We start from the raw sequence: 13,861 nt of genomic DNA on the forward strand, positions 1-13,861 counted from the left end.
ATACAGTTGTGTCTGATTTGAAAATCTGGTTACACCAGCCTTTGGTTTTGTTATATTTTTAAAGTAAATAATAATAATTAATAATAGCAAAATCTCAGGATGAGGATGATGGGTCTTCCTTTGCTTTATGTGTCGCCTGCAAGGAATCTTCCTTCCCCCTTCCCTGGCTCTGTTCTCTTTAAAATCGCTGTGCCTCAAGAAATCAGACACAAATGTGGCTTGAAATAAATATTGCACCCCTCCCCCTATCTCTCACATGCTCTCACCCACCCATCCGCCTACACACAAATGGGAGAATGAAATCAACATCTACTTTTAGCCAGAGCCTTATGGCTCTGCAAGCTGATTTTAGACTCTTTTCTCCAGCATTGTGGCTGTAGTTGATGTATATATGAATGGTAAAATAGGAGAGGATTTGAATACAGTATTAATTGGCTCTGCAGCCTTAAGAGTGTCCATCTGGACCCAGAGGGAGTAATGCCAACATATGCAGCAAACAGAAGAGTATTCAAAGAGGATGGGGAAGTTTTTTTTGTTCAGTAAGCATTGAGAGCTGGGGGAAGCATCATCAGTTAGATGGAACTAGGGGAGTGGGAACAAACAGCAAATAAGAGGAATCTGTATTGAGTCAAACAGGAGTAAGTAAGAGGATCTGAATTCTTCTTTCCTACAAAAGGGCTTGTATCCAGCTGCTTATATGTTACAGCATCTCTGCACTCTCCTCTCTCAGTATATCCAAAGGGAAGAGGAGGAGCAGCAGGGCATTGGGCCTGAAATTGCAAATGTGTCTTAACCTCTTAGTCTTTCCATGCCTCAGTTTCTCTATTTGTAAAAGAGAAGTTGTAATATTTACCTTCCTCACAGAGGGCTATGCAGCTTAATTCAAATATGTCTGTAAGATGCTTTATGGGCTTTGAAAGGGAGGAGGCCCTAAAGAAGTAAAAACATGGGATCGCTTATTTATTTTTAATTTACCCAGTAAAAATAAAAGATCTCAAACTGTTTTCATCTCCCAAGGCAAAGCAGATATATCTGCTGGGACTAAGCTGGCCGTTGCCTTTTGAGTGAAGTGAATAACTCTATATTGCTTTTAAAAACCAAAGCTCTCCACAGGGAGGTTGGAAATTGCCACACTGGTTCAGGCCAGGGGTCCCTCTGGTTCAGTATCCTGTCTCTGACAGTGGCCAGTACCAGACATGTCAGAGAAAGATGCAACTAACTCCATAGCTGATAACCTGCCTATAGGGGATGTTCCTTTCTGGCCCCTGCTAGCTAGCTGGTGGGTGATGCCTTGAAGCATGAGGGTTTATAGCCTTTGTATTTCAAAAAACAATCTTCTCTAATGTAACTGTGGATGTTCTTCTTATCAGTGTCACCAGTTATCAGTGAATAATAGGCTACAGTCCTTTAGTATTGTATTTAGAAATATGAATACATAAATAAAACTATAGGTTCCCATCCAGTGCTCTAGGTGCCTTGCCCATTATAGTAAAAGGCATAAAGCACTGGAGTGGGACTCCAGGGACATGGGCTCTGTCACTGGCCTGGTGGGTGACCTTGAGCAAGTCACATCCCCTTTCCGTGCCTTAATTTCCCCATCTATAAAAATCAGGATAATGGTACTGCCTTTCCTTTTTTAAAGTGCTCGGAGATCCACCTCAGACCACACTCTCTTCAACAGCCTGGGAGAAAATGGATAAAACACAGGCTTTGCAGTGTGCCACGAAGGTTAGCAAATTGTGAGGGGTGCGGGGTGTGTGTGTGTGTGTGTGTGTGTGTGAGAGAGAGAGCTTTGAAATCAAGGCCTCATCCTCCCCGCCCCACAGAACCAACAGCTCCCTCCCATTTATACTGTGTGAGCTCCAGATTGAGCACCTTTGCTGATCTCGTTTGTGTCAGTCTGTCCCGGGGAGAGAGGCAGATTTCCAGATAATGAGAACCAAAACCCTTTAGTGCTTCATAATTATGAGCAACACCTTGAATGCCACTTGGAGGTTTAATAAAAGGTGTAGGCCAAATTCATCCCTACTGTAACTCAGCTGATTTCAGTGGATCTACAAAGGGGATACATTTGGTCCCAAAGGTTTTGGATATGCACTGCCCATGTGCCAATATTAGACTATTCATGGTATTATTCTCATACACGAAAAGTATTTTAAATGGCATTAATCTAGAGCCTCTCTGTTTCTGTCTATGTAAAGCCTTCAGTCTGCATTCAGGCAGTTCAGGATCTTTTGTTTTAATATTGTGAATTAATAAAATTACTCTTTTATTGTTAATTGATCAAAATTAGCACTTTGTACTTTTCTAATGCCTTTGGATGTACTTCCCAAACATTCATGAATTAAGCTGCATTATGTATGAATATCTATATCGAGACTTGGTAGAATTCCATTTTTATTTTTTTATAATTTTGATAGATAACATTGATGTTTATTTTCAAGCTTTTAAAATGTTTTTTATTTGATTTAAATTTTCACAGTTGCACAAAATTATGGGGTTTAGCCTTTGAAATTTTGTATATGGATTTAAATTTTCAGAGTTGTGGGAAATTATGGGGCAGGGGGAGGGGGGAGCAGGTATGTTAGACAATAATTATTTAATGACCGTAGATGTTGAGATTCAAAAAGTTAAAGCTTTATAACCATTAAAACACAAATTATCAACATCCCATATAAAAATATACAAAGTAAATATCCTTAAATCAAACTCTAATAAGCTCTCAAGCAGCATTTTTCTTACTTTGCCTATCTAAATTTCAGTTCTCATCAATGGAAATATTTTTTTTTTGTCAGTTGTGTCTGTATGTTGAAATTGACATTTACCAACAAAAATCTAACCTGTCCAAGCCTATCTGTAATGAAAAGAATAACCTTGATTTTTTCCTGATTTCTTGTGGCATCTGAAATGGGTACAAGTGCAAAGCTAAAGCCCTTTCCTCCAAATACATTAGTAAAACACACGCTAAGCTTAGGCTCTTGATGCTCAATTGAGCAGCTCAAAAGTGACCCACACCAGTATAGCCCTGCTGTGGACCACTGGTAAACTCTTCTGCTGTTTCTTTAACCTGACACAAGCTTGTCTGTAATTAGCTGTACCCGGGACCAGGCAATGTAATCTAACTAATTTTGCTCAGAGCCATAAACTCTCACACCATCTCCTGCCTCCTAAAAGTTTATCTTCCTAGTGCGGGAAGCAGGGGGAGAGAATGTTGTCACAAGTTCCTTTTGGATAAAATTTCTCTTCGGCTCGAAAATGCTCAGCCCAGCCTGTTGTAGGTCTCTTCAGGGTGAAGGAATCACAAGAACCTGCCAAAAATAAGTCAGACGTGTGCATGCAAAATAGTATCAACACAGCTGTTAGGTGTAAGGGGGGGTTGTGGGTATTTTGTTTGTGGAAGACTGCATCATTGTAATTGCCTAATCAAAAGCAGTATCTTTAATACCATCCATTTGTTCAATGCCTGACTATATCCTAGTGTAAGGACTACGGAGCACTGTACTTGTAGATATTTTTGGGCCTGGCCTTAAGCTCTAGCTAGTGCCATAATCTGACTTCCTCCTTCACATACTTTGTTTTAGATCTCAAATGAGCAATCATGTAAACTTAGGAGTTAGAGGTGGAAAAGTCCTATCTGATCAGCTGCTGCTCTACTCTTTGGTGCTGGAGACCTCATCCCCTCCCAGGTGTCTGGTGCGTGATGTTTAGTTTTCAAATAGGCCACTAGTGGTTCAAATGCCACAGACTGGAGCTTCCTGGACCAACGTTTTAGAACTTTTGTAGTTGATGATCCAGTCCGTCCCCCTGCCAAAGCAAAATTGTTCTCTAGAGCTCATTAGCTGGTGATTTGTATGTGTGGGATGTTTACCACTTCCCTTGGATGGATAAATATCCCACTGTCACTTTTCTTTAAATTCCCTTTTTTCCTCCCATGTCCACTGCAGTCAGTTTCACCCATTTGCTTTTTTTTTTTTTTCTGGCTCTTGCCGATATTCCATGGCTTCTCTGGATAATAACAATACTTGACACTTTTCACTGCAATAGCTTAAAATATTTTTCCAAAAAAGAATTAATTAAAGGCCTGTGAGGTAGGTAAATACCGTAGTACTGTCCCTATTGGACAGATGGGGAAACAGGCACACAGAAGAAGTTAAGTGCCTTGTAGAGTGCTCCATAAGGCTTAATTCTGCTACATGCTGAGCACTTCCTCCTGGAAACACCCTGAGCTCAATAGGGGATCAGGGTATTTGCAGAAACCAGAACCTCAGGAACAGAACCCAGACCACCGGACTACCCGACTCATGTGATGGTATATTATTATTATTATTATTTATTTATTATTTCTATTATCGTAGCACTTAGGAGTCCCAGTCATGGAGCAAGGCCCTATTGTGCTAAGTACTGTTAATCACTAGAGCTCAAAGCCAGGTCAGTCAGAATAAGCTTATGGAATTTGGGATGCTTATAAGAACCCATGCATCTGTTACACTGAACTGGGGACGTGCGAGAACTGGCTTTCCAGTGAGATGTCTGATATTGCTACCAATGTCTTGGCCAGAAATCCTACATGACCAACCATTTTTCACACTGTTTTGATATGCCCACCCACGTGGATCAAGGGGGAAGAAGTGAAGGAACTTTTCCTCTTGGAGGGACAGTTCCTTCCCTTACTAGCTCCCAGGATGAGTCACTTGTGTGATGTCCCATACACAGAGCTCATGGTAAAGCAACAAGATTGCCCTCAGTAACTTGCTTCTCACTGGGAGCCAGATTCTGCTGTCCATACTCTTGCTCTTCAAATGGTACCTTGCTCTTCAAATGGCCCCAATGAACTGTCTCAGAGTAATATGCTCATCTGTGAGAGTAAGGAGAACAGGACTGGGCCTCATAGAGGTTTCAACCTGAAAGTGTCCTTTAAACCTTTTCAGAAAAGGCAAGGCTGTTTTTATATTGTTCAAGAGTAACCTCCCATATTTGATCTGCTTGTGTGACCTCCCATATTTGATCTGTTTGGCTTTTATTGGCAGGAATCAGGAAATTGGATAGAAAAGTTTTCTTTGCCAGAGGCATGTGACAAGGGCATCATTGGAGTACAGGGTGGCTCGCTGAATAGATGTCTTTGTGGATAAATGCATAAGTTGCTCCATGAGTCTTCTCAGCAGCCATTCTCAGTGCTTGCAATGGGAATCTTTGCCATTGGCAAACTATAAATAGGGAGATGTAATAAGGGAGAATAAGCTGCCCACAGCAGAATCCTTGTGTTAATAAAACATAAAGATGAATGGATGCACAACAGCTTGGCTTGAAGAAGGGAAAAAAAGAAAAGAAAGCTATAAACCATGGACTAGTTGATATTATTTAAAAGCATAAAATGATCAAACAAGTCAAGAAACTTAAACAATAAAAAACTCTGCAGTGAAGACCAGTAACCTTTTTATGGCACAGCATAAGTCATTTTAATTGCAAGCCATCTAGAAATCTATCTGAGGTAAGAAATCAATTCAAGGTTGTAGAGTAGAGTGTGAGGGCCAGTGAATAAGAGTCAGGATTCCACATGTTTATGACTGTCTGGCTCGTTGTTTGCCGTTTCATTCTAAGTGTTATTTTCATTCCTTTTTCCTTCCATCCATCCAGAGAAGATACCCTCCGAGGTAGGTTGGGGGCTGAGTGAGAGGTGAAGTGATCTGGTACCTTCCTCAATGGGTTGGGTCTTTTACCTTCTCTGAAGAAAAGGCTTAGGGTTTTGATGCTGGTGAGCTCCATGGTGAAAACTGCCAAGGTGATCAGTGCTGCTGCACTGCAGAGCTATGTGAGAGGGGTGGAGTTTGTGCAAGGACCCCCGGTTATGTCCCATCCTGGGTGTGATGCTATTCGTTGAGATTTCTGTGGAATGATCCTGATTTTGCGGGGGACTATCTCACATTTTGCAAGCTAAGCTGCTCTGGTCAAGATGGAGCATGGCATACTGGGATCTCTGGCCCCCATGGACAGCACCTCTGTATCAACTCTGTACAATGAGCCAGGGTGTAAAACTTACTATGGCCACCTATGTTTTAAACGTCTGTCTGTCTAGCTCACGCTCATCATTGTAATATCTGAGCACCTAACTAAATTCCAAATACTTAATCCAGCATAAAGAACCCATTGAAGTCAACCAGAGTTGAGGGCTCTCTGAATCTTGTGGGTTAGGGATAGCAGTTAATGTTCGAATTAGGTAACATGTTTAATGATGATGGTGAGACCCATTCAGAATGAAAGGCCAGCACAGGGCACCTGACATTTCCCCATGTTCTGTAGTGTTTGCGAAGGATGCGTTGCTTTGTTTCCTTTTCTGTCATTGTCATTTAAAGCTGCCACACCTGATTTGCATTTGATCCAATCCTTGCAGGATAGCATGATCCAATTCTTGCAGCATCCTTGCTGGCAAGCATTGTGCACAGAATGGAACATTGGAGCATATAGGGCAATGCTCAGGGCTGCCATCAGGCTACCTGCAGTGGTGAGAAAGTGGCCTTAGCCCGCTGAGAGGCAGGCTGTGCTTAGCTGAGCTTCACCCCACAGCTCAACGTGAGTTTTTTAAAAAGCAAAATGTTTTTACAGCCTATTGTTTTCCTAAATAAAAAGCTGCCAAGGGACACTTTGTGATTGGGTTAACAGATTCTAGGAGGTGGATCCCATGGACTTTAACTGGTTTCATGGAGCTAAGAACCCCACACCCTGCCTTCAAAGCATCCCTATAATATTATCTCTCTCTGTCTCCTGTTAAAAGTCTGTCATTAAATGTAATCTGGGCTTAAATGACAGAGCAGCAGCACACAGGTGTGGGGTGTTGTCTTCAACTCAAAAGAATGCCTCGATGGAGCTTCTGGAACAGCACACATCTGCTCTGAAGTCAGGTTTCACCAGCAGCGGCGGGGTGATGGGAGAGTTTCTTGATAACCAGAACTGCAGACATTTAGAAAGATTTCACAGCAGAGTGGCTCAGAGCCTGAGCAAGTGGATCAATGCCTTTAGTGTTCCCTTTCCTCTGATCCCATTCTTGGGCATCTCATCCTGCTTCCAACATTCTCCTCCCTCTGTTCTTTCCTCCCAGATATCATCCCTGAACGGAGAAATTCTTTATTTGCCCAGGATTAATCCAGCTGTCGCCATTCCGGTTCCATTTGGGATCAGATGGTATTATCCATTGTTCCCTTCAGTGGGAGCTAAGCTGACCTCCTCAATTAGGCTAGAAGGGAAGTTGCCGCAGAGGATAGCATGGTATAATATGCCAGGGGAACTTTTTCACATTGGTGAGGGATGCAGCTTACATTCCTTGCTGTTGGATACTGGATACTGCATTAAAAGCATTCACTTCTGGATATTACTGTACCAGCAACATAGAGTGAAACTGGAAGGAAAGAGCTACAAAAACAATCAGGAGTCTGGAGGGCTTGACTTGCTTGGAAAGGTTGAAAGTGCTTAAATAGATGGACTGAAGGGGGGATGTTTGGGAGGAGGGGTTGGGAGGACATAATCATCAACGGGTGTAAAGGTTAAGGAGGGAGAGGAATTATTTAGGGTACTACACACGGTATTACTAGGGGTTAATGGAATGATATTAAAAAAAGGGAAACTGAGGCTGAATATCTGGAAAAAATATAGATAATGTAATCTATTGGGCTGTTGAATATCCTCCCGAAGCAACTGGTTCAAGTCCCATCACTTGGCACATTTGAAACTAGATTGGACAATATACTAGAGAATGTGCTCTGGGAAAAATCCTCTATTGGCTCATTGATGGAATGATGATCCTACCAGGTCTTCTCCACCTCTAATCTCTCTGATCCTGTGGACCATCAGTCCATGACGGTATAGTAACGTCTGTGTTACCAAGGTTCCTAGTGATTCCTTTGTGTGCATAACTTTGTACGGTGCTTAAGGGAAACACCAGTAGGAGTCTTGGTGGATCAAGCTTGTTCTGTTGAGAACAGGACACAGGAGCAGCAGCTAGTTCCCAGGACAGATAGATTCACAAGTAGGCGGTCTCTGCAAACTGGGCACCTGGTAATGTTGGGAGCAGAGGGAAAGGGATATTTTTATTATTATTATCTGGGACTAATCCAATCCTTAAAAAGAGTGTGGGCTGCTTCAGTTTGAATTTGCTGGAAAGCAGGGCCTTTGGGACCGACTGGATAGCATGCCATGTGGCCCCATGGATCACTATGAATACTGTGTTACTTACACACCTGAGCCTTTTGAACCAAAGCAAGGTATCTGTAGGCACACTCCGAAGCACCTACAAATTCTTGGCCTGGCATAGTTTAATGAGCTTTTTGAGTCAGAATCGGATAGTGGTTTAGGAAAGTGCTGGCTCAGCCCCAAGTACTGCTGATTGTTCTCTCCCATTTTACCCTGGGCAATGGCTTTGGGCAGTCACATTTTAAAATTTGGACGAACATGCGAGCTGAAAACACCCTGGAGGGACCCTGTGCAGTTTTGCATACCAGTTCATCTCTGCTGACTTTTAGCACAATGGGTTTTTAAAAAAGGGGCGTGAGATGGACAGACCTGGCAGAGACAGTTTTCCCTTCTCTCCCGTTCTTCTTTAGCTCCCTGAATGCAGCCTGTGCCCAGGATCTTTTGTAGCTGGGGAAAAATAATAATTTACAACATGTTCTTTACTGAATGTCTTTGTCTTCCAGGAGAGCAGGCCCCTCTTTGTTTTTCCTTGTGTCCAAAATAATAAGCCTCTTGTGTATTTAGAGCTGCTTCTGAAGAAACTTAACAAGTCTTACAAAAGTCATCATGGGCCTTTCTCCTTGAGAGGCCCTTTCCCCAACACATGCTCATGGTGAGTGTTGGTAGTTCTGTATGTGGAGAAATAGAGCCTCCTCCTAGACCCTATCCCAACTCACAGCGTTTGATCATAGTTGTGCAGGACTTAGATGTGGCTGCCTCAGGGTGTAGTCTTGGATTTTTCCAGCTAAGCTCATTCTGGTCTAGGGCAAAGTGTTTGCCTTTCAGATGAGACACAGGAAAGAGATTCTGGTCACTCATGATCACTAAAGACTCTGTAGCACTGTTTTGCCAGAGTAAGATTCTTAGCTCCAGTGTCCTGGCAAAACTATAGATAACTATGTTCTGTCCACCTTAAAACTTCCTTGGTAGGTTAAAGGCTGGATGTAAAAAGGAGCCTAAGGGAATTAGATGCCCAACTTCCAATGGAATTTGGGTGCCTAATTGAATTAAATTCCTTTTAAATTCCAGTCAAAATTAGCAATTTCCTCACTTCCTATCCTTTACTGTCTCACAGCATCATTGTGGACACTTATGCAGCTCCTGTGTTCTTTCCTAGAGGCGGTTGGATGTGTGTGGAGGAGCAAGTGATTTCTGTATTTATAGTTTTGCAAAATGCTTTGGTATTAGAGGGGCTATGTACTTGTACAATTGTATTATTAATTACTCTTGATGAATTATTAATGGGAACATTTGTCCCCACCCGCATATACCTTACACCACTTACTGCTTTTCTTGTTTTGTTTGTATTTTGTCATCTTTGACCAATTTCTTTCTTTGTTCTTCAGATAAAATAGGGTGTGTTAGTGCTTTTCAAGGTATTTTAATTCCATCTAGAACTCATCAGATTGTTGGAGTTAGAGATAGAAGAGACCTATTAAATCACCCAGTTCATCTCCCTGCTAGTGCAGGATTGTTGGCTGTGTTCCATCTCTTTAGTATTTTGTCTAGTCTAGTTTTAAGTGTCCCAGCTGGGGCTTCCACCAATTAAAATTTTGTTTAAAAATACAGGGTTTGATCCTTCTCTTCCTTCTCTCTTGAACAGAAGGATCTGCTCTAGCTGCCTACTAGTTTGTGTAGGGAGGTTAAATTGTTGATTTTAACTGATCAAGCCCTAAATGACTTGGGACCTTCCTACTTGAGGTGATATGGCCACAGTTGCCGTCATCAGAGGTGAGTGAACTGGAATTCCCTCAAGATAGAAGAAATGGAGCTGCCAGCAAGTCGTTCTCCCTCAGGGCCCCTTGGCCTCTGGCTTCCCACCTTGGTCCCATAGAGTTCAACTCTGATGAGCTTCAGGGTACAAAAACCACCTGTTTGCTAGGGCTTTTCAGGAGGCTTGAAGGTAGGGGCTCGAGGAGGGGGTATATTTTGCTGCTTTAAATGACTGGCTGGTTAAGTTAATTCTGGTCTGCTGCTGGCTGATTAGGCCTGTGTGGATTGTGATTCTAACTGTCAGGCACCCACAGCTGTGGTAGGTGTCCTTTTTGGTATGTAAATCTAAATAAATAGAAATGAATAGTTGGGACATTTGAACAGGCTGTGAACAGGGTGAGATCAGAGGTTTTTGGTGACTGCTCCTTGCTTTTCAAAAGATCCCCTGAGTCAGATCTGCCTTAAGTAAAGTTATTGCATGTGCATTTTGAGAACCTATCCCCAGCCTTTTTGCTCTATTAGTGTGGTCAGAAGACCCTTGGATTTATGGATGACCCTAGAAAGCACAGGTTACATTTTGTTAGCCTGCGAGTTAGAGAGACAGAAATACAGGGTCCTGTCTGTGTCCAGTAGCCTCACTACATTATATTTTAAATATCCCCCTTCTATATTGATTACCTCTGTGACCTGTCCTTTCTCTGTTACAAAAAACCTTATATTTGTATCATATTCTAATTTCTGCCCCATCACATGTTGTTCGGGAAGTGTTCCTGCTTCACATTGGCTTTTAAGTTACAAAGCAGCCTTCCTTGCCATTTTCTTTGCCTGCAGTAGTATCAGCCATTTTTCTAACAGTGAGCTGAAACCTTTAGCTAATCCTAAAGGATCCAATGGGGGAGAATATTGAAAAAGAAATGTAGGGATCTGGAAATGAATCCAGGATCTTCGAAACCATGGGCTGGATTGTCTGCCAACTAATGCTTAGCTGTTGGAATGCTGTGTTTCAACTGTTGCACCTTGCCTATTTGTTAGACAATGCCAGTAGCAAGATAACAGTTATGGCAGGTGGCTTTTTCTGTCCTAGCATATTGTAATGAGAGAATAATGTAACACTACTCATCCTACTCTAAGGAGAATTCACTTCACATAGCTATAAAAATGTAGTTGAGTCCCAGTAAGAAAGAAAACGTTTGGGCTTCCTGAAGTTGAGAATCACCAAATCCCAGCCCATTTCCCACCATATTGAGAAGGTGCTTTCTGAGCATACTTACAACCCAGCTAGCCTCAGGTATGTAGAGTTTGTAAAACGTGATCTAACTGAGTGCAAAGAAACTAGAAGTGCTCTCATTCTGAATCTCTGTGTACACACAGACACTATATATGTAGGTACACATCAATTTGCACATACACATGAAGCTGCACAAAGACTGGTACACAAGCATACACACACAAGCTCACATACTGTGTGCACATGCACACTTGCAGTTGCACAAAGACTGGTAGATGTGCGTGTGCACACCAAATCTCAGACGCATACTGATTTTGACAAGCAGATATGAATGCATGGACGTTAGCTTGGACAGACACACATACAGTGTCGCATGCCCACACAGATACCGCACACAGATTTACACATGATGCCCACTCAGATTTGCACACACATTGAGGAGTTCCATAAAAACTCCCTGGCACTTGTCCCAAAAGGCTGCCAATGGTATTAAAGTCAACTCGTATTCTTTAAAGTGAATCACTGAGCTCATCAATATCTATATCCGCCTCAAACAAGGAACATGAAACTGCTTTGGATTTGACACCCTCTATAGTCTGGTGGTAAATAGGTTATTACCAATAAAATAGTGGTAATAAACTGTGATGTATGACTTTAGAGAGTGGGAAATAATGGGTCATTGTGTTTGTTGTGATCCTATTTCTGTAGCAACAGTTATTGTCATTGGTGTCCACGGAATGATTCTGATAACTCCCAGTTGTTACTATATTGAATCAGAGAGCAAGCTCTTCTCATCGGGGCGTTTTGTTTGAAAAGTGACAGATGTTCAGGTGCTTTGGCAGCTCTTGTGGTTACTTTTATTAACTGATGGCTTCTTAAAAGAGAAGTCTGGACCCATGTGACCACCATTGCTGCTAGCATAATCATCCCCAAATAGTGCTAACCAGCTCTTGGGAGGCCTTTTACCGCGAGGAACTCTGAGATCCTTCAGTTTTCCGGGAGGCACTTCACACGTGAAACAGAGGCTCAGTGGACCAGTTCTACCTTTAAAGTCTAGATTTAACATTTTGTGTTTAAAAAAAAAATCTGTTCTGACAGTTTGTCACACTGGCTCAGCCTGCCATGTCATGGCCAGTGAAGTGTTATGCTAAAAGAAGAGCTAAAATATTTTGATGAAGGATCAAGTCAACTCACTAAGCAGTATCTGAATGTCTACTATATTGACCTTGCTTGGTTCCTTCCGCTACAGAGCTGCTAGTCTAGCTCTGGTGTCTCAAGGAGAGATTTTTGAGGTGCCAGAGGAATTGGAGGCAGCCTTTGGGGGGATTTCAGGGCAAGTTTTCAAATAGATCAGCTAGATGTTCATGCTTTGCAGGGGAGAGACATTTTGCCAGTTTTGCTTAACTCAAGGTCTTTACTGCATTTTGATTTTGCAATATATGAGGAGGAGGGAAGTGTGGTCATCAGGTGTTTTTTGTGGGAGGAGGAAGTGGAGGGGGAGATGAAACCCGGAGATGATTCACTACAAAGGACTCGACTGAGTCACTGGTATTTGGGCTAAAGAAAAGCCCAGAAACCTGGCTTTAGAAGTTGCCCCTTTTTTGTTTCCTTTCACTTGATAAGTACTTAATTCTTTTACCTTGACTCTGCTGACATATCAGGTGCAAGAGCTACATAAGATAATGTGCTTCTGTATTATATCCTGAGCTAATGTGGCTCAGGCTAAAATCAGCGACTGCATGATGGGCCAAAGGAGGGCAGGCAGGCCAATAGACAGAGAGGGAAGGTTACGAGGGCGAGATGCTAAGGCTTTGGCAGGGTATGCGTGTGCAAGTCTGAGGAACTGTTTTGTACAAGTAGGGCCTCTTGAAATGCAAGCAATCCAAAGGAGAAGGATCACTGAGATGAGGTCAGCTATGGAGGGAGGTCTGAGCTTGTGCAGTGTTAAGGACCCAAAGGTTCAGCTCCGTGGCTCTCAAGATCTCAGCATGCCCACGGAGCAGGGTGATGCATGTCGGTGTGCTGCACTGCACAGTTCCTATTGAAGGGCATCAATAGGGTCTCCCTGCTGTCTGTAAAGCATAGTGTCTGGGCTGGCTGGATTCAAGTGCTTAATCAAAAACTGAATGATATAGTTAGATATGCACACAGAGCCATATTCAGTCTGCAGATGATACCAGGATGATGAATACAATATAAGAACCTATATAGGGTAGAATAGAAAAGAGAAGAGCTTTGGGGAGTGAGGATTTGTAGTCCCTATACTAGAAAGGTACCTGCACTGGCAGGGGGAATTCTCAGGGGCAGAGCAGAGCAGTCCTACTACTGGCGAAATCCAGTCCTAGCTGGTGGTAGCTGAAAATTATCACCATTTTCTTGGTGGCCAGAGGTGGGGATCTCAGCCCCCTTCTTGATGGATGGTTATCCACATCACGGTTACCATAATTCACATCTTGGAAATCGCAGTATCAAGGCAAAACATTTAATGGCCATGGAGACTAAATTAATCCTAAACCCTAGCAGAGTACCCTTTGGGTCTAATGGTAGACTGGCGTGGAAGAAGCTTGCAATGCTGCTGCCCATGCTATCCATGTTCTGTAGATGTTAGAGGACTTTAGTCTGTAGGGCTGTCAAGCCAGCATGACACAAACAATAGGGGGAAAAAATCAAGAATATGCTGCAGTTATCTAAACCAGTGGC

General features: G+C 42.6%; 1 protein-coding gene across 11 annotated transcripts in view; it reads left to right on the plus strand.

The window, feature by feature from the left end:
* The window catches only part of ARHGEF9 (Cdc42 guanine nucleotide exchange factor 9), a 307,760-nt gene that overhangs the window by 161,387 nt on the left and 132,512 nt on the right, over positions 1 to 13,861 (plus strand). The window contains exons 1-2 of one of the 11 annotated variants that reach the window (XM_073361044.1): positions 498 to 638; positions 1,643 to 1,728. The exons of 9 other annotated variants lie outside the window; for them this stretch is intronic. In XM_073361044.1, coding sequence (XP_073217145.1) covers position 638; positions 1,643 to 1,728 — 87 coding nt within the window. In that variant the 5' untranslated portion in view covers positions 498 to 637. Of the gene's footprint in view, positions 1 to 497; positions 639 to 1,642; positions 1,729 to 13,861 lie in introns of those variants that run through there. One more of the 11 variants, XM_073361046.1, reaches the window with a different exon arrangement.

Source organism: Lepidochelys kempii, chromosome 9, assembly GCF_965140265.1.
Source record: "Lepidochelys kempii isolate rLepKem1 chromosome 9, rLepKem1.hap2, whole genome shotgun sequence".
Lineage (NCBI taxonomy): Eukaryota > Metazoa > Chordata > Testudines > Cheloniidae > Lepidochelys > Lepidochelys kempii.